Source organism: Meriones unguiculatus, chromosome 21 (genome assembly GCF_030254825.1).
Source record: "Meriones unguiculatus strain TT.TT164.6M chromosome 21, Bangor_MerUng_6.1, whole genome shotgun sequence".
Taxonomy (NCBI): domain Eukaryota; kingdom Metazoa; phylum Chordata; class Mammalia; order Rodentia; family Muridae; genus Meriones; species Meriones unguiculatus.
In genome coordinates, this window is record NC_083368.1 from 15,625,185 (window position 1) to 15,646,225 (window position 21,041).

The 21,041-nt window shown below is 45.1% G+C and overlaps 1 protein-coding gene across 3 annotated transcripts; it reads left to right on the forward strand.

The window, feature by feature from the left end:
* Positions 1-227: 227 nt before the first annotated feature.
* On the forward strand, positions 228-18,571 carry Xrcc2 (X-ray repair cross complementing 2). Of its 3 annotated transcripts, none has more exons than XR_009588171.1 (4): positions 228-366; positions 9,596-9,677; positions 14,958-16,454; positions 16,524-18,571. XR_009588171.1 is itself a non-coding variant. In XM_021636890.2 (3 exons), exons 1-3 carry the CDS (start codon positions 328-330, stop codon positions 15,674-15,676), a joined length of 840 nt encoding a protein of 279 aa, XP_021492565.1. In that variant the 5' UTR covers positions 228-327; the 3' UTR covers positions 15,677-18,571. The 3 variants fall into 3 exon arrangements, 1 of the variants encoding a protein (XP_021492565.1); XR_009588172.1 differs by having other exon boundaries at positions 16,552-18,571; XM_021636890.2 differs by having other exon boundaries at positions 14,958-18,571.
* The last annotated feature ends 2,470 nt before the right edge of the window (positions 18,572-21,041 follow it).

Below are 21,041 nucleotides of genomic sequence, written 5' to 3' on the forward strand. Positions count from 1 at the left end.
GAGAATTGGGCTACATAGGAAGCCCGTTTCGATAAACAAACTAGCAAACAAACGAACGAACGAACAAACAAACAAACAAACAAATAAATAAATAAGTGAAATTTAAGAATCGGAGGTTACTAACAGACGAAAACGAAAGGACTAAGGAGGCGCAGGAGTCTGCCGTCACCGAGAGGGCGCCGCCGCTTTACTGCGCATGCTCCCGGCCTCTCTGGCTCCGAGCCCGCGGGATGCGCACGCGCACGCGGGGCCGCTGGTCCTACTGTCACCTCTCTCGCTAAATGGCCTTGGCGGCGGGAAAGTTGAATCCGAGGAGCTGGCGGGGCGATGTGCAGCGACTTTCGCAGGGCCGAATCCGGGACGGAGGTGAGAGCCGCGGGGCGGCGGGAAGGCCGCGGACCACAGAGGGAGGTCTCCCGGCGGCCCGGAGCCCTTGTGGGGACGGCGCGACAGCCGCCAGGGAACCGTGGCGCGATGGCGAGCTGTGCTGCAGGAACTGAGGAAAGGGAGGACCACTCGTTGAGGCAGCTGTGGACGTGTTATGGAATAGGTGTTGTTTAGGTAGCTTGCTTCCCCTCCCTAACCTGCTTGTACCACGCCTTCTCTCTTCAGAGCCACGCAAGCCATTTCATTCAGGAATGGAACCGTTAACCACGTGTGTTACTGACACAAATACTGTGTCTGCCAAGAGTTAAATACTAAGGAACAACAAAAAGTGGACAGGCGTGGCTGTGCACGCCTTGAATTCCAGCACCGAAGAGGCAGAGGCAGGCAGGTCTCCGTGAGTTTGAAGTTAGCCCGGTTTACTAGGTAGTTCCAGGCCAGCCAGGGCTACATAGTGAGACCGCCTCTCAAACAAACAAATAATCTAAACTGCCTTAAAGTGTACAGTATGTGCCAAAGCATGCCTCTCCAAAAGAGGATCTGTAAAACAGATTTTGGTAGGCGATGACTTAATGTGTTCAGACAGGATGAAGGTAGCTCAAGCTGGCCTTGAACTTGCTGTGTAACTGAGGATAACCTTGAATTTTATTTATTTATTTATTTACTTATATAAATGATGTAAATGCATCATTTATATAAGTGTGTCTGTGGGTTGTTATGTGCCCATGATTGCTGATGTATTTGGAGGCCAGAGGAGGGCAGGAAAAGATGTAGCTGGAGTTGCTAGCAACTGAGTCACCTGAGCCAAACTCATGTTCTCTGTAAGTGCAGTATCCATTCTTCACTTCCGAGCCATCTCTCCAGCTCCTGACCTTCAACTTCTGATCCTCCTCCCTCCCAAATGCTGGGATTACAAGTGTGTGTCACCATGCCTGGTTCTGCACTGCCAAGTGAATAGGCGTGAATAAGCAGGGGATCTACCAACAGAGCTACAATTCCCAGCCCCGCGCTTGAATTTTAAGGACCATCTGAAGTGGTTTGTGGAGGAAGAGGAAGTGGTGGTGACAGATTAAGCAGAGGGAGCTCAGGTATGCTCTGAATTTAGGGAAGGCAACATGCAAGGCAGCAGTTCTCAACCTGTGGGTCACAGCCCCTTTTGCAAACTCTATCTCAAAAAATACATTATGATTCATAATGGTAACAAAATTACAGTTATGTGGCAAGATCAAAAATAATGTTATGGTTGGGGTAACCACAACATAAGGAATTGTATCAAAGGGTTTCAGCATTAGGAAGGTTGAGAACCCCTGATTTAGGGGACTAGCTAGTGGTCCTATAGAGCTGAAACAGAATGTTGGGAAGCGAGCTCTAAGAAATAGGTGGAGTTTGCATCTCTCGTTGTAAAGCAGAGACACGCACACACAGGCACTGTTTTGTCTAATCACAAACTTATAAACTTTTAAATTTCATTTATATAAATGTTTTTGCCTCGTGTATGTATATACCTTGTACATGCCTGGGCACACAGAACCCAGAACGATCTATCTTCAGATTCCCTGAAAATTAGTTACAGATAGTTGTGAGTTACCGTGTGGTTACTAAGACTTGAGCCTGGGCCCCTGCAAGAGCAGCAAGTGAGCCATTTGCTCTGGCCCCTGAAATACACTTTTTTGTTTGTTTGTTTGTTTGTTTGTTTCTGTGAGACAGAATTTCTCTGTGTATCCCTGGCTGCCCTGAACTTGCTCTGTAGACCAAGCTGGCTACAAACTCACAGAGATCTGCCCGCCGCTGCCTCCCCAGCACTGGAATTGAAGATGTACAACCCCACCTCTTGGCTAAAGTACACTTTTAAAATGAAGAGGAAAGGATTTCACCATGCTACTCCTATGGTCATTTTCTTTTGTACTTTTTTCTGGTGTTGTTTTTGTTTTACTGAAGCAGGGTCTCATATAGTCCAGGCTGTCCTTGTACTACATAGCTGAAAGATGTCTTTGAACTCATGATGCCTCTGCCTCCTGAGTACTGGGATTAAAGGCAAGCACCACCATGTTTGGTTTCTGCATTTTTTTTTCCTACTGGCCTTTTTTTTTTTTTTTTTTGCCAGAATCACAACTTAAAACAAGATAAAGTACAAAACCAAGAAGATGTTTCCCAACTTTAAATAAAAACAAAACCGAGAAGGTGTTACCTGGCCGTGCTCCCACCGCTGGTCCTATTTCTTTGCACAGAGTGGGCTGTGCCCTCTGCCTCTGCTTCTTTAACTCCCAGGCACCCAATTCTGCCATCAGCATCATCAGCGACCTTTACACTGCCATACACAGTAGAGTATTCCCTGTTCTTAAAACACCCGTCAGAAGACCTGTAACCAGGCCAGTGCTGCATCCCAGCGTGGGAGGCCAGCCTATACTACATAGTGAATTCCAGGACACCTAAGGTTTATTGTAACCTTGCCTCAAAGCCGTGTTGGAGCAAGGAGCATGGGGGAGTGGAAGCATGTGCAAATGAACTTTTCTTCCTTAGGGAAAGTTAGAAGATCATGATGGTTTATTTCGATTGTCAATTTGATGTGATGTTAAGTCACCATGGAAACAAATCCCTGGTCATATGTATAAGGGATTTTCTAGGTTGGGTTCGTTGAGGTGGGAAGACAGGCTCTGCCATGGGCTGGGGTCCTGTACTGAATAAAAGCAGAAAGCGAGCTGAGCACATGTATTCATCACTCTCAGCTTCCTGACCGTAGATGCCATGTGATCAGCCACTATACCTTCTCCGCCATGGTGGTCTGTGTCTCCTAAACTGTAAACAAAATAAAGTGGCCCTCCCTCCTCCCTTTTTCTCTTCCTCCCTTAAGCTGCTTTGGTCAGCTGTTTTTGGTTCAGCAATGAGACAGGTAACTAATACAGAGAGGATGAGAGAATGTCACCAAACTTTACCTCCCATGAAAGTGGTCGGCATTCTGCCATCCAAAGTTCCTGCAAAGCTGGTGCTGTAACTCGCCCAATTGGTAGAATGCTAGCCTAGCATGCTCGGGGTTCTGGGTTTGATCTCCAGCACCACATAAAAGCAGGCATAGTAGCAAGAGTTCAAGGCTATCCTGTTACAGAGTGAGTCTGAGGCCAGCATGGGCTACATGAGACTTTGTCTCAAAATAGGAGGGTAGAGGCTAGCAAGGCCCTTAGTAGGTAATGGGCTTGCCATGAAGCCTTATAACCAACTTTGATTGCCCAGGACCCACTTGGTAGAAGAGTAGAACTAATTTCCACAGGCTGATCTCTGACCTCACCACATGTGCTATGCCATAGCTGCACGTGCACACATAAGGTGAATATGTTCACATACATTAAAAGTATTCAGGCTCCTTTTGTTGCTGGTAGCCCACCAGAGATGAACACTCAGACAGCTTATAGCCGATTGGAAGTCTTTGTTCCAGCTGGCTGGCACTACACTCTAGTGTTCAGGGACCCAGGATTGTCCAGAATATGGAGTTTTTAAGGGCTGAGACCTTACCGAGGCATCTCTCTTAGCAGCTGTGGGGGGAAGGGGTTCAAAGAGTAAGCAGTTTGAGGCAGGCAGTTTCAAAATACTCAGCCAGCTGGAGGAAGCTCCTCACAAACAGGCAACTAAGATGTGAACAGTTAGCTAGAGGGGGTTCCTGCACAAACAGATAGTTTTAACGAAAACTCAGGTAAGTTAGCTAGGACATCCTAACCTTTGGTTCCTAGGTAGATCTGGGTTGTTTTCCATGGGATTCTCCATCAAGGAGATCAGATTCTAGTTAAACCTGAAATAGCCTCAGCAAGAATACAAGATGGGGGAACCTTTGCACTGCCTAGCCCTGTCACACAATAATGGCTCAGTGTGGCTCCGACAGCACTGTCTACTGTCTTGCTTTTCTGTTTGTTGTGCTAACTACATGACAAAGCAACGGGGAAGGAGAGGGTTTGTTCGGCTTACACTTTGCAATCACAGCCCATCATTGAGGGAAACCAAGGCAGAGGCAGTGGAGGGGATACCTCGTAGGCCTACCCGCAGAGGCGTGGTGGGACGTGGGTGCCATCTGCAGTGGGTTAGGCCCTCCCTCGTTAACCAAGAAAACGTCTCACAGAGTTTCCCACTAGAGACATCAGCTGAAGCTTCCCGGTGACTCTAGATGTGTCAAGGCAACAAAGAACTAACCAGCACACCTAGCATGCACAAGGTCCTGGGTTCAATAATCACCAACGGGGTTAAAAAAAAATCGATGCCGTGTTTTCTCAGCAGAGTCTGCTGTAACTGCCCAATAACATCTGTGTGTTTGTGTGTACAGGTACCTATCCCATGCTGCATGCAGAAGTCCGTTAGGTAGGCTGATGGGCGAGCAAGCTACAGGGGTCCTCCTCTCTCTACCCTCCCAAGCGACACATATACACTACTGTACTTGCCTGGCTTTACATGGGTCTGGGGATCTGAACTGAAGTCTTCAGGCTTGCACAGCAAGCACTTTACCTACGGAGCCACCTCTGAAGTACCCTTCTCAATTAAAACTTAATCATATACCTAATGAAATACTAATTTATTAAGTTGAAATTCTAGCCTCCATTAATTGCTTGTGAAAATAATGCTTAAATAGGCATATCTTATAGCTTCATTTGACTTTTATGCATTTGTCTTTTATTCTTATAGAATGATGGCTTTTAAAAAAAAGTAATTATAAAGCAGCAGCCCTTCTGGGAATAAATTTAGAACCCTGGGATTAACTATATCATACTGGAGTAACAGTTGTCTTTCTGTGTAATATAGACAAATGCTTTGTTCAAGATCCAAGCCTGGGTCTATGCCGTAAAGGGCAATTGAATTTTGGAAGTAGCTGAGGAGTCTAATTTCACATGTGGAAAGAATTAGTCTTCTGATTTTATTACATTATATTTAACATTTTTGAGATAGAATTTCAGTGTATTGTCCAGGCAACACTGAAACTTGAGATCCCCCAGCCTAAACCCCCCTAGCATCAGAAACTATAGTCATGGGCCTCGCTCTAGTCTTCTGTCCTATGATAAAACTGCACCCAAAAGCAACTTGGGAAGAAAAAGGTTTATTTCATCTTCTAGCTCATGATCCAGGGAAATCAAAGCAGAAAAAGCACAGGCCACAGAGGAGTGTGGCTGACTGGCTTTCTCAGCCTGCTTTCTTATACCACATAGGACCACCAGACCAGGGATGGTACCCTGTACAATGGCCTGGGCCTCCCACGTCAGTCACATTAGGAAAATGCCCCACAGGCATCCTTACAGGCAGTCTGGTGGTAACAGTTTCTTAATTGAGGCTCTGTTTTCCCGGATGATTCTAGACCGTATCAAAGTGACATAAAAACGAGCCAGCCAGCGCGTCCTCTGCTTTTAGGGAATATCTGTGATAGAGCCAGATGTCCACATTAATCATACAGACATCAGGGCAACTGCTTCTTAGCCTTCCCACTGCCCATTCCGGCTGCCTGTCTGCCTGCCTGCCTTTCTTTCAATGAGGACATTCAAGCAAGCAAGAGGTCAGTTTCAGTCTTCTCCTCAGGAGCTGCCCACATTGTTTCTTGAGACAAAGTCTGTCACTGGGACCTGGAGCTTTCCAGTTAAGAAATGCTGGCTGGCCACCAGGGGCCATGCCATGTGGGTGGCCTGCGCTGCTACCTGGTCCATGGTGATGTTGAGGCCTGTGCTGCCACTGAGGACAGATCTATGTCGATATCTGTCGATGCTACCACTAAAGGCTATGCGGATGTCTGTGGTCCATATTGCAACCTGAAGCCATGTTGATGTTCGTCGGCCATGTTGCTGCTGGGAACCTGAACCCAAGGCCATCATAATGTCCAGGTCTGTGGTGCTGCAGAGAGCCATGTCTGGGTCTGTGTTGATGTCCATGACCTATGCTGCCACTGAATGTCAGGCAGTATCCATGGTTTATGCTACATCCAGAAGCCATGTTGATGTCCACGGTCCCAGCTGCATCCGAGGGTCTTATCTGGGTCTGTGGCTCTACAGCAACCAGGAGCCCTGTTCGTGGTCTGTGCTGACACTAGAAACCATGTTAAAACCCAAAATCCATGCTCTTGTGGTCTGTAAAGAGCAAATAAGCTACTTTCACAGTGACATCAATGACTGGCAGGTAGTACAAAGCAAGGCCGAAACCCAGCTGCACAAATGTTAAACCTGTAGCCCCGTATTTAGCACCTGGCACTCTTGTTGGAATGGGGCTCTGGTATGGCATTCGAATCCTCCAGGGGAAACCTAAGACAGGCATGAATCAAATTTCGATTAAATGTTCCTATTGCTAAGGACAGCAGCCTTAAAGTCAAACAGCTGTGCAAAAGGAAGGTTGGGGGGGGTTTAAAGTAGACATCAGAAAGGTGTGTATTACAACTAGCCATGGAATCCACTGGGAAGGAAAATGGTTTTACCTCCTTCATTTGTTTCTTTCCCAATATATAATAATAATAGCTCATTATCCTATTCTTTATTTATCTCAAGACAGGGTTTCTCTGTGTAGCCCTGGCTGTTCTAGACTTGCTTTGTAGAGCAGGCTGGCCTCCAACTCAGAGATCCACCTGCCTCTGCCTCCCCAATGCTTAGATCAAAGGCGTGTGCTACCAGCCATCATCCTATTCTTATCTCATCTGCAGGCCACTACGTTCTCCCAGGCATTCCAGAGCAAAAGGTCAATGACCCTTAAGGATGCCTGGCTCCATAGTAAGTTTGTTTAGTCATCACAGGGGACCTGTGTAAATTATTACTCAGGTCTGAACACTTGAATGAGTGGGATAGAGTAGTTCATTCTGGGCAGGTAAAAACACAGTGCCCTCAGGTTACAGCTGCCTCTCATGTTCCTATAACTCCAAAGGACATGGGGAAGCCTCTTCATTTCAGCTCTGGCCTGCAGCACACAGAGCTGCTCTCTTGAGCCACTCCATGCTACAGATTTCCACAGGGGATATCTGATGGTCCTGGCGTCTTCTGAGGTCACGGTTGAAATGTGGCCTTCATCATCACAGCTTCACATACTGACCTCCAAACCTGCCACACATTGCTGGTCTTCCCAGCTTTCTGGAACTATGGCATAAAACTCCATGACCCTTTTACTCTTGCAGTCTATATACCTGTAACAAGGACATGACCTAAATGTTGTCCTGTCTTGAGATTTCCACCACCAAACAGATACATTCATTACTTTCTAGTTCAGCCTTACCCAAGTTCAGAGCGCTGCCAGATTTTTTGCTAAATGTAGCTTGAATGCTTCTAGCCATCTCCAGCGGGAACTAGGCCTTCGCTGTCCACATTTCTCCCTGCATTCTCTGACCTTCCAACCTCCCACCAGGATGACCTATTCAGCTCTGCATATAGCTTTGTAGAGGTTTTCTGCCCATAGCTGTAAACTCTTCCACACTCCTCCTGCAAAGCAGTTCCAAAGGCAGGAAGCATGTAGTCAGGCTTCTCACAGCAGAGGCCAGCTCCTTGTCTTCTGTGGTAGTTGCTCTTCTCATTGCTGTGACCAGACACCCAACAAAAGCAACTCAAGGGACAAATAGTTTATTTTGACTTAAGTCCTTTGTGGAGGGGATGCATGAGAGCAGGAGTTTGAGATGGCTCGTTCACACTGCATCCTCAGTCAGGAAATAAAGAAACATTCAAGGTATTTGCCTTAGAGAGCTTTCATTGTCTTGTAACACAGGCTAGAATCACCTGAGAGGAAAGCTTCAACTGAGGAATTGCCTAGACCAGATTGACCTACAGGCATGTCTGTGGGGGACTGTCCTGTTTGCTAATTGATCCTGTAGGGCCCTGCCCACTCTGAAGGTACCATCGATTGGTGTGCTGGCCCTGGGCTTTTCAAGAGAGCCAGCTAAACACTGGCAGAGAGCAAACGAACAAACAGTGTTCCTCCGTGCTTTCTGTGTCTGGCTGTCTGGCTTCTGCTATTCCAGCCCTGATTTCTCTCAATGAATTGTGACCTGGAAGTATAAGCCAGTTAAACCCTTTCCTCCTCTAAGCTGCTTTTGGTCGGAATGTTTTAGCACTGCTTGCTTTCCTTTTCACTCAGTCTGGTACCCTAGCCCCTGTGATGGTACCTCACACATTGATGGAGGTTCTCTCCTCTTCAGTTAAACCTCCTGGAATACTCTGAGACATGCCCAGAGGTATTTGTCCTCTGTGGTTCTAAAATCAGTCAAGTATTCTTCCTGCCTGGTTCTTGCAACAAGCTCCTACAAGTCAAGTCCACTTGTACTTTGCCCACACAGCATGCTCCTTATGCATTTTGGCTGCACCCATCTCCCAAGCCTGGTCCACTTGCATGTGGCCCATGTACTTGGACTCCTACTTACTTCTAAAACACAGCTAAGCCTAGAGCTGCTCAGGAAACCTTTCCTCTGCCTTTCCCCTTTGACCCTTCCCCAGCCAGATAAAATGAGACAAATTAAATCAGCACTGTATAACTGATTTAAGCACAAAAATATTATTGTAAAATACACCGACAGTAAATAGTTTGCCCTTAGAAATTTGGCCTTATACCCTACAGCTGCTATCCATTCCTTTGATGGATCAGACTCTTTTGACATCAATAGATTTGGTATGTAAATTAAAAGTTAAATATTTTAAAAATAAATGAACAGGGCTAGGCATGGGGCATATTCAATACAAACAACTGGAAAGCAGAGGACAGGTAGATCTCTGAGTTTTAGAGACTAGCCTGATTTATATAGTGAGTCCCAGGCTGGCCACGGGCTACATAGGAAGACCTGTCTTTTGTTGTTGTTGATAGGTTGATTGTTTTCCAGATAGGGTTTCTCTGTATAACAGTGGAAGACCCTGTCTTTAAAAAAAAAAAAAAAATTATAAAAAAGAAGAAGAGGAGGGGCTGGAGAGATGGCTCAGCAGTTAAAAGTGTGTGCTGCTCCTGCAGAGGACCCATTAGGCTTCCAGCACCCACAGTGGTGCTCATCACTGCCGTTAACTCCAAATCCAGGATCTACAACACCTGTATACACATGGCTTATATACACACATACAGATAAACAATAAAATCTTTTAAACATAAACTATTTATCCTAAGTTATATTTCTGGTTTAATACTTTAAGTAAGTCTTCAAAATTATGGTCTTAAAGATTTTTTTGAAACTTACATAAATATAATTTCTAGGCTTTTGTGTCCTTTTAAATAATATTTTCCTCTCTCTTTCTTTTGTAAGCTCCTCGCCCGACTTGAAGGCAGAAGCTCTTTGAAAGAACTAGAACCCAACCTGTTTGCTGATGAAGATTCACCAGTGCATGGTAAAACACAGCCCTTAACAGGAGCCTTTGAAAGGAAGTTCTGTGAGACCATTTTCTACTGGGTTCACAAATGTGCCTGCAGGCCTGTGTCCACACACAGTCCACACAGTGTGGGCTGAGCTCGAGGCACACCAGGGCAGGGAGCTCCAAGCCTTCCTGGTCTGTCAGGTGACCTCATCTTCAGCACATACACTGGCCTCTTTCCCAGTGCACAGTGTTCATGGGAATTCTGCTTGGCTTATTTCTCATTTTTTCTCTTTAGAAGTTTGCAGAGCTGCAAGGAAGTCCTGAGGTTCCCAGTTATTGTGTTACTATTTCTCCAGTAGGAAAAATAGGTACAGCTTGTTTGATAGTAGGGAAGCTCACAGGGAGGGTGGAGTACTTAAGCTTGGTTTCAGTGTGATGCAGAGAATTTAGGCCTATAATTGAGTTGTTTTTACTATAGTCACACAGTTGTGTAACTGTCACCCCAGAAAGAAGCCCATCTGTACTAGTAACCAGCCTTCTGCAACTATAGCCAAATCTCTCTGTACACTTGCCCTTTCTGGAGAGCTTGTGTAATTAAGGTAGACTTTCATGTCTGTCTTTGTGTAGCATGTTATCAGCAGCTCCCCCCTCCCCCCCTGAGATTTATTTATTTTATGCATGTGAGTGTTTTGCCAGTGTATATGTCTACGAACCACCTAGGTGCCTAGTACCTTCCAAGGTCAGAGAGGTATTGGATCCCCTGGAACTGGAGTTACAGATGGTTGTGAGCCATGATGTGGGTGCTAGGAACAGAACCCAGATCCTTTGCAAGAGCAGCCAGTACTCTTAAGCATTGAGCCGTCACTCCAGCATAGTTGCTATGGTTTTAGTACAAGTCTTTCTGTGGATAGATGTGGTTTGGGTAACACCCATTGGGGAGACTGTAGGTTGGAAGGCAACTGTGTGTTCATCTTTGGAGAAACAGCCAAAAAGTGATTTCTAAAGCAGTTTCACACTTGTCTAGTGACCATCAGTGAAGTGTCAGTTGCAAATTCCCCACATCCCAGGACTAATTGTCAGAGTGTCTTTGTGCTTGCAGCATCCTGCTCAATTTGGAGTGACACCCTGTTGTGGTTCTGGTTTATCTTTCCATGGTGGCTGAGTCTGTTGCTGTTTCTTCCCTGAGCTCACTCACAGGTTGCCTGTCTTTTTAGCAGAAATGTCAGATATGTGCTAATTTTAAAACCAAGTTCCCTTTTCATTATTGCCTTGTAGTGGCCATACGTGCTTAGGTAAAAGATGCTTCTCCAGCAGTTGAAGCTGCAGTGTGTCTCCCCACGCTGTCACCGGGCTGCATTGATTACTCTGAAGCACAGGGCTTTGTTGAGGTCTCTTCTTTGCTCATATTTTAATATCGTGTACAAGACCCTTATTCCCTCTTCCAAGGCCAGGAAGACTTACCACCAGGCATGCCGGTACATTCTGGTAGTCCCAGCATTCAGGAGATTGAAGCAGGAAGATCAGAGTATGAGGCCAGCTTGTTATATTAGCAAGGTCCTGTCTCAAAAAATAAACAAAAAGGTCTGTAGCTTGTCATTGGTTTGTTTTCGGTCTTTTCTGATTGGAAATGCATGCTCCTTTGATATCAGGCCTTTTAAATTTACTAAGACTTGTGCCGTGGCAGGATGCTCTCGGTTGGATCCTGGCTTTTTTCTTCAGTTTTGCCTATCTGCTTTTTGACTGGAATATTTAATTCATTTAATAGTAAAACTACTGATGAAATAGAGTTTTGACCGTTTTTCTCCCTGTTTTGTGTCTGATACCTTTTCTCTTTTTCTAGTTCTCCTTTTCTGGTTGTTTTGTTTTGTTTTAATAGATTGTGCTTTGGCAAACTATTTGTTTTCTAAGATTTGTTTATTTTATATCACATGTATGGATGTTTTGTCTGCCTATCTGTCTGCCCATGGAGGCCAGAAGAGTATGTTGAACCCTGGAGCTGGAGTTACAGGTGGTTGTGAGCCACCATCTGGGTGCTGGGGCCTCTGGAAGAGAAGCCAGTGCTCTTAACTACTGAATCATCTCACCAGTCCCTCTGCTAGACTATTTTAATTTCCTTGCCATTCTTTTATAGTTTCAGCGGTTTTTCCTTGTCACTAGTTAATGTCGCAATTGCTAACAGTCTAGTTTGGATTGCCATCACCTTACTTTGAATAGCTGGCTAAGCCTTCACTACTATGGAGGTCTAGTTACTCTTCATCCTTGTGCTCTTACCCACTACAGCTCTGTATTGTGTCCACCAAAACATTCCATTTACTGAAGGAAAGTACTTGGAAACAGTAATGCAGGTTTTAGGGTTGTGTGCATTTATCTGTTGAGTGTGGGCCTCTTATAACCTGAGATGGCCTCAGATTTACTGTGTAGCTGAGGTTAACCCTCAGGAATGCTGGGATTACAACCAGCGTCATCACCACACTGAGCTTGAGAGTGTTTGTTGCTTTCATTTTTGAATGTGGATATTTTAAAAGGGGACTTTATATTAGGAGCCTCAGTGTTCAAAACTGTGCTTGGTGAGTGGAAATGTGTGAAGAGATACTAAGTTTCCTGAAAAGAAAAATAGTTTGGCGGCTAAGGCAGGGAAACAACTGATCGGTTATTTGATTGTTCAACTGGCCCCAAATGTCCTCATGTAAGTGTTACCTCCTCTTAAAGCTCAGCAGCTCCAGTGGGCAGCTGCTGGCCAGGTGCCAGGCAGAGGAGTGACAGACATAATGGACTCCTTTATAGGAAAGCATGTCATTTCACATGTGTTTATGTTCACGGGTGAACCTTAGGAAACTGACCGGGTATTAGGGCAAGAGTTTATAGCATATCTTTGCATTCAAATATTATAGAAACTTTGAAAAACATCACCTTTAGTCATTACCAAAAACCTGTGCTTACATTTACGTTTGCTATAAAACTGAACAGAACTCATTTGGCAGACTAGCATGCCCAATACTCGGGTTCTGTTAGTTACACTCCCGGCATCTGTTATAGGAAGTTCACGCTGCAGTAAGAGCCTTGTGCTCTTCGATGTGGAAGCATTTCTAATGCAGATGCAGACGGAGGCTGCTTACTGCAGTGCCCAGTTTCTAAGTCCTCAGAACTAGGAATTGTGACCTGCAAATTCAATGTGTTGGCTACACAGGCTGGTATCAAGGCGATTGCTTTGCTTTTTTCTTGTGTTATCTAAAGGCTCTTGCCTCTGTCTGTTAGCTCCAACTCCTCGCAGCATCCAAGAGGAGCTGTCAGGGCCAAACCATCCGTCCAGATTTCCTCAGCTGACTCAGTTTTCAAGTGACAAACTCCAGGATTTTTGTCTTCTCTTCCCTTTTCTTTCCTTTCCTTTTCACGTTTCCATGTTCAGCACTTTGCCTGGACAAGGGTGCTAGCTTTTTTTTGTAACAGCTCACAAACATGAAATCATAACTTCATATAAAGTTACAAGGACTGTCCCACTTAAAAGGATACTATTTGAACATTTTTTATATTAAGGAACAAATTGTACATGTTTATAAGATCAGTAAAACTTATCTGAATTTATCATGAAACAAATCTGCAGGGACTTCGGTTAGAAGATCTTAGTGACAGAATTCAGATGTGGTGTTTGTTAGGATTGGCTGTTCTGTACCTGTCAATTAACATCACCATTAATCTGTAACAGAGAAGTGACATTATCATGAACTTGATCACTCGACTAAGAATTTAACCTTAAACTTTAAATTTTTTTTTTCAGTTTAATTCATGCCAAAGGAATAATCTTTTCTGTTGCGTTCCCCCTCCCCATTCTCTTTTATGTATATGGGTGTTTTACCTGCAAGAGTGTCTGCGCTATGTGTGTGCAGTGCTCACAGGGGTCAGAAGAGGGTGCTGGATCCCCTCAGGCTGGAGTTACGGTTATGAACTGCCGTGTGGGTGCTGGTAATCAGGTCTGAGTCCTCTGCCAGAGCAGCCAGTGCTTTTAACCACTGAGCCATCTCTCCAGACCCAACGCTGGGAATTCTTTATGTACCGTCTTAGGGAAACTTGTGAACCCACTTGCAGAAGTTCTTTCCAGGGTTGAGTCTGCGAGTCCTGCTGAAGGACCGCTGTGATCTGTCCTCCTCAGGGAAATGCTTGGAGAGGGCCGTAGGAAGCTGCATTGCCTGTCCTGGGGTTAGGATACTCAGGTACCAGCCTTGGAGAAGGCCATAGGCAGTGAAGTCAGATGGTTATTAGTTACTTTCACAATACCTTAAAGAAGGAACCCTTCCCTTTGGCTCGTGGCTACAGAGGGCCCGGCCATGTTCACTTGGCCCCAGTGCTGCCGCCAGGTGAGGATATGTGGAAAGACAGTTCTTCACTCTTTGAGTCATGAAGCGACCAGGGCAGGGTATTCTCCAGAGACACACCTCCAGTGACTTGCTTCCTCCAGATAGGCCCCTCCTTCTCCTTTCTCACTTTCTAGTAATGACATCATATGAGGTCGTCCAGGGATGATAGCAGATCTTCCCAGACACACCCTAAGGCGCTACTCTCTGACCAGGCGCTTCCTAATCCAATCAGTGATGCTCAAGATTGGCCATCAGTTCCATGGCTGCCGAAGTGGCTTTTCCTACCAGTGCTAGGCTCCCGAGAGACTAAGGAAACCTGCCGTCAGTTTGTACCTGGTGCTTTTGTGTGGTCAACTGTGTCCTTCAAACCAGTTTTATATTACTCTGTATACGTGTGCTATTGGTCCTCACCTTCTGCTTTGAGACGTGTTCTCATCAACACTGCACAGCAGGTTGGTTGGACTGGGCATTCTTCTGTCTCCACCCCCATTTCACCACAGGAGTGCTACCGCAGCATTATGTGGGCTCTGGGACCTGAACTCAGGTTCAAGCACTAAAGACCATGAGGTTGCCATGACCCTGAGTCTTGTGGACCATCTCAGGGTATTTCACTTTTGTGCCATGTCAGCCCTGTCACTCCTTTTTATGTTGTCGGTGCTGGCTGGCTTCTCATTTCTGGATGAAGTGTAGGTCCATGGTAGAGCTATTTCCTGCCACAGCTGAGGGCCTGGATTTCTCCTCAGCACCAACCAAAGCTAAAAACTTCTTTAAACTGGGTCCTTTCTCAGAGATGCTATATGAATTTCCTTAGGTATCTACATTTGTCTGTACAGATCCACTTTAAATAGTGGATTTAGATTTTTAGCTCAGAATCCGGTAACTCTGTAAAGTTTTCTGGACTTGTTCTGTGGCCCACTGTTGCATTGCTGTATCTTGACTGACATTTTTGAATTTTACACAGGTGATATTCTTGAGTTTCACGGTCCAGAAGGAACAGGAAAAACAGAAATGCTTTATCATTTAACAGCCCGATGTATACTTCCAAAATCAGAGGGTGGACTGCAGATAGAAGTCTTATTCATTGATACAGACTACCACTTTGACATGCTTCGGCTTGTGACAGTCCTTGAGCATAGACTGTCGCAAAGCTCGGAGGAGACCATCAAGCTCTGCCTTGGCAGATTCTTCCTGGCGTACTGCAGCAGCAGCATGCAGCTACTGCTCACGCTGCACTCGCTGGAGGCTCTGTTCTGCAGTCACCCCTCTCTCTGCCTCCTCATCGTGGATAGCCTGTCAGCTTTTTACTGGACAGACCGCGTCAGTGGGGGCGACAGTGTGGCCCTGCAGGAGTCTACGCTGAGGAAGTGTGCTCAGCTCCTGGAGAGGCTCGTCAGCGAGTACCGCCTGCTGCTCTTCACAACAACACAAACTCTAATGCAGAAAGCCTCAGACTCAGCAGAGGGGCCTTCCTCCTCCTCCAGGCACCCGTGTGAGGGGGACACGGACTATAGAGCCTATCTCTGCAAGGCCTGGCAGAGGATAGTGAAACACAGAGTCATCTTCTCCAGAGAGGACGACGCTAAGGGCAGCCGGTTCTCGTTAGTCTCACGTCATTTAAAAAGTAACAGTTTAAAAAAACACATTTTTATGATCAGAGAAAGTGGGGTGGAGTTTTGTTGATCTCTATCATCAAAAAGGCTTTTGGGAGCACTAAGGCAAGTCTTTAAAAGTCTTTTATAGGCTAAAGTGGTTTGATTCTAAAGTTTTTAATTCTGGGGAAATTAATCTAAATAGTACAGTAAAGCTGCTCTGTTCCCTCCAGGCTGTGGAAGGTCAAGCAGAACATACTGAACTCCACTAGCCTTGTTTTAAAACTCAGTAAATGATACATGTTCAGAGCCAGTCACTTTCTGTTTACGTTCGGGAGGTTTCACTGCTGGTCCCTTGGCCTCCTTGAGGTTGTAATTGAAGAGAATGTGCAGAGCTGCTATTCCAATTGAAGGAAGGATACTCACCTGCCTCCCTCAAGAACCTGGAATGAGCCGGGCATGCTGGCCCACAACTTTAATCCCAGCATTCGGCGGAGAGTCAGGTGGATCTCTGAGTTTCAGGCCTGCCTGGTCTACAGATTGAATTCCAAGACAGCCAGAGCTACATAGTGAGATCCTGTCTCAAAAAGCCAGTCATTAAACAAACAAACAAACAAACAAATAGGTGAAGCTGGTATGTTCGATAGATAAATAAATAGATGAGACTGGAATATTTGAGTCCTCTTTCGACCTCTCCCCTTTTCCTGTTCTCACCTGCCTCCCCCTCCCATGGTGACGCTATGTTCCTGTACAGTTTAGGCTGGCCTTCATCCACAGTTCTGCCTCTGCCTGTGAAGTAGCTGGGACAGTTGGCTCACCCTTCACCTTACAGTCCAAGAATTTTGGTCTGAGTGACACTTGGATTCAAGGTGGGTTTCCATTGTTCTTGGGGTTCTGTGTCATTTTTCAAGCACAGGGAAATGATGTAGTCATCTTAGAATTGTTGGTGTTTTCTTCCCTATTTAGGAGAGCCAGGCATGCCTTGGAACAGGCTGAGTCCTTTCCAGCTGTGAGCTGAGGGACTCTTGGTGCTGTGCTTCTCCACAGTTCAGAAGGGGCTCACACTGCAGGGGACGAGAGGACTGCACAGAAGTTGTCCTTGTGAGGAGGACTGTTGCCGCGACAAAACGCCGCAAGCAAAAGAACACTGGAGAGGAAAGGGTTTCTTTGGTTTAGTCGTCCACACTGTAGTTCATCCTTGAAGGACGTCAGGACGGAACTTAGGAAGGGCAGGAACCCAGAGGCAGGAGCTAACACAGAGGCCGTGCAGGAGTGCTGCGTGATCACGTCCTCTGGTACTGCAGGGTGGCCCGTCAGTTACTTGCAGCAATGCCTCAGTGTATCACAACCCTCAGTCAAGTCTTCCCACAGAGCTGTGGGATGTTTCCCTCGGCGGTGAGAAAGCTTTAAAAAAAAATTTTTTTTTAAATCCCAGGGTCTCACTGTGCACATCTAGCAGGCCTCCTAAGTGCCCTAAGTGCAGGTATTAAGATGTGTACCACTGTGCCTGGCTCATTAATATAATTAAAAAACATTTTGAAACTAAATTACATAATTTCCACCTTCCCTTCCCTGACCCCAACCCCTCCCATGTACACTACCCTCCTTGCTCTCTCAAATACATTCATGGCTTCTGGCCTATTTTTTCGTTTGTTTGGTTTTTAGATTTTTCAAGACAGGGTTTCTCTGTGTAGCCTTGGCTGTTCTGGACTTGCTTTGTAGACCAGGCTGGCCTCAAACTCATAGAGATCCACCTGCCTCTGCCTCCTGAAGTGCTAGGATTATAGCCATGCACCACTGTTCTGAGCTTTTTTTTAAATTATATATACAGGAATATGTATGTGTTTATATACTATATATACATATATATTTGGGGTACACACACACATATAAGCCTTTTCAGTTTTTATGTTTCTTGTATGTTTGTTTTTAGGGCTGACTACTTGCTATTGGATAGCCAATTAGGATGTGCTTTCCTAGGGAAGACTATTTCCTGCTTTCAGCCTTTTTTAGCTGCCCATAGTGTTATAGGATATTTGATCCCATTTGTGAACCCCAAAATTGTGAACTGTAAAAACCCTGTTTCTTGTTCTGTTTGGTTGAGCCCTATCATAGTCCAAGGACTTTTTATTGTAAACTGGTGATTATGGTGTGGTTCACCCAGCCCTAGCACACATCTTTAATCTAAGAGCTTTCTGTACATAGGATTTAATAAAGTTAACCCTAGAACAAGAGGTGGAGCAAGTAACCAACTGACAGGGATTAAAGAGTAGCAGGGACTTTGAGTGGAGGGCTATTTAAGACAGCATGAAGATTTTTTTAGCTTAAGCTCTGGCTTTAGCTTTGGCTTCAGTTCCTCAGTTCCCTCCCTTTTTGGGCTTTGAGCTAGAAAGCCTTTGGCCTTGGGTTTTTTTGGCCTTTTCCTCCTGGGCTGTCAGTAGAACTAGTAAGCCTTTTGGATTTTTTTTTTTTCCCATTTGGACCTAAGCTGAGAAAGGTCAACTGGGTGCTTTCTCTGCCTCTCTGAGCTAGCAGGTTTTCACCCCAGCATCTGGCTCCTGAGTCTTTATTGGTAAAGTACAACAGTTGGGATTTTCCTTTTTTTTGGGGGGGGGGATTTTCATTTTTGTCTATAACACTGTAGTTTTTTTGTCTAGGGTTGGGACCCCATGAGAGTTCTGTCTTCCATATTAACATGTCTGTTGGTGTCATTGTTCAGGTCTTGTTTAGGCAGCCATGTTGTTGAGCTTTCATGGATCTCACAACAGATATCATGTTCCTCTGACTCTTCTGAGATGTTCCCTGAGCCTTAGGTGCAGGAGTTGTGTTGTAGATGGATGAGGAGGGGCAGGGCACCACGTGATCACTTGTTCTCTTCATGTTGATCCCTTTTAACTTTCTGTAATCTGTGTTACAAAGAGAAGTTTCTTTGTTAAGAGATGAGAGCTGTATTTATCTTTGTGTATTTACAGTGCAGGGAGGGATTATGCTGGTTTAATGAATTTAATATAATTTTATATATTTAAATTTAATATAATTTTAAACATGTCTGTATTTCATGTTCCTATTATATAGATAGATAGATAGATAGATAGATAGATAGATAGATAGATAGATTTTTTTATAAGAAAATTCTTGCCTGTGCAGGCAAGGCTGTGTTGCTGAGAGGCCGCCTCTCAGGACGGGCTCTCTCCTGCCACCTTGTGTGATCTAGGGACAGACATACACATAAGCACCTCTAGGTGTTACACAGAAGTAATTTATGAATATTCGTCATTTTCCTCTGTGGTCAAGTGACTCGATCAATGGAGTCCATCACTTTCAGGGTGCTATTTAGCCCTGTAATCTGGTAGAGTATGTGTGACAAGCCTATACAAGTAGCTTTGCAAGTCTTAGCAAAGTTCTGTCCTTGGCTGTGACAGGATTTTCCCTTTTAATGGACTGTTATTCAGGAACACGATTAAAAAATAATGAGCTTCTCTATTAAACTAAATTATCAATTTTATATTAATGTGCCAGACCAAAGACTTAGTTATCTTAAAAAGATTGCTGTCTGACCTGATGGATGAAATTAAGAATTCTGGTTGATAGAGCTGGACATGGTGGCCCATACTAGTAATCCCAGCAGAGGCAGATGGATTGCTCTGAGTTGAAAGACAGCCTGGTCTACAGAGCGAGTCCAGGACAGTCGAGGCTATACAAAGAAGCCCTGTTTCGAAAAACAAACAAACAAAGAATACTGGTTAATTAATAAAAATTCTTTGAAGCTGAAAGTTAAACTAATGGGACTTCATGAGCACTATAGAAATTTCAGTGCTGAGGTGGGGGCGATAAGGAAGGGGCTTACAGGGAAGGACGTGGTGTGTTATAAATTATGTAGGTAGCAGATGCAGAGTGCTGCGTAGGACCAAAAGAGTGTATAAATGAGTGGTTACAGGTCTTAAAATATTGATCCTTTTGAGGGGAGGGCGGTTCCTGGCATACTTTTCTCACAAGCAAATTCTTAGGGTCACAGTAAGAACCTAGTTAAAATAATGTATGTTCATCCAGACATTCCTTTGGAAGACACCTCTAGAACTAAGATAGCACTTAGCATGTTTCTTGAGGCAGTGTGTCATGTAGCCCAGGCTGGCCTCCACTTTACCCTTTCACTTCCCATTTGTCTTGTTTTCAGCCCTTAACTGTGAAGCCCACATTTACACACATCCACTGGTGGGAGTGACCCTTGGGCCTTGTGCATCTAGGCAAGCACTCTACCTCCTCGCTGTTTCCATCGCTGTTGGAGGGAGGATTGCCCCAGAAAGCAAGGCTGGGTGGCTGTCTTAGTTGGTAGAGTACATGCTGTGCTGCCCTGAGGACTCAAGTGGCATCCCTAGAACCCAAGTAAAAAGCCAGGCATGGTGGTGCACACTTGTAATCCCAGCACTGGGAGGATAGAGACAGGCAGAGCCCCACACCCTTGAGAAAGACCCTGTCTCAAAGCACAAGGTGACAGCACCTGAGGAATGGCATCTGAGGTCGACCTCTGACCTCCACCCATGTGTTCATGCACTGACTGCACAAATGTGCACGTAATACACCAGAAACCTTGAGGTGCAGCATGAGTAAAGTCAGTGGAGAGCATGTCATTACTAAGAGATTAATGATAAAACAGTCATTACCCCAAAGTGCCCAGTGAAAACCATCATTGGCAGAGGATGGATATCTGATGTCCCTTGAAGCAGATGAGTGTGGGACTGTGGGCAGGAAGTGCTGTAACTTGAATTGTGGTGCCCTCGGGGTCATGGACAAAGCCAGCACTTACAGCTGGCACCTGCTGTCTGGGAGAATCACAAACCTTAAAAAATGATTTTTTTTAGCTTTTATTTTTAATTTAAAGTTTGGGGACAGATAAATGAAACAAGAATGGCAAAATTTAAATCTGCTAATTTAAATCTGGGTGATGGGAAGGAGACCTCAGATGTTAGCTTTCCCCTCACACAACAAAAGATCTGCTGGTTGTCCTGGTGTGTGCCTGTTAACCCTACACTCAGAGGGTGAAAGCAGGAAAACCCACGAGCCAGAGGCTAGCCTGGGATAACTTTTGATACCCTATCTCTCTCAAGAAAGAAAGAAAGCCAGGTGTGGTGGTGCAAGCCTCTAATCCCAGCACTCAGGGAGAGTTTGAGGCCAGCCTGGTCTACAAAGTGAGTAGCCAAGGCTACTCAGAGAAACCCTGTCTTGAGAAAATTAAAAAAAAAAAAAAAGAACCAAAGTCCTCTAATGAGGATAGTGACACCCAGTCCTCCAGTGGTTGTAAAAATAAATTTGTAAACACAGTGTAAAAATGATCTAGAGCAGTAGTTCTCCGTCTTCCCAGTGCTTCAGCCTTTTACTACAGCTCCTCATGTTTTGGTGACCCCCCCGACCAAAAAATTATTTTGTTGCTACATCATAAGTGTAAATTTGCTAGTGTT

Excerpts from the sequence above, each read along its gene's own strand:
- Xrcc2 (XM_021636890.2), top strand. The coding sequence starts at position 328 with ATGTGCAGCGACTTTCGCAGGGCCGAATCCGGGACGGAG. Across the intron at positions 367-9,595 it reads GGGCCGAATCCGGGACGGAG|CTCCTCGCCCGACTTGAAGG; the intron begins GTGAGAGCCGCG and ends TTCTTTTGTAAG. Across the intron at positions 9,678-14,957 it reads TGAAGATTCACCAGTGCATG|GTGATATTCTTGAGTTTCAC; the intron begins GTAAAACACAGC and ends AATTTTACACAG.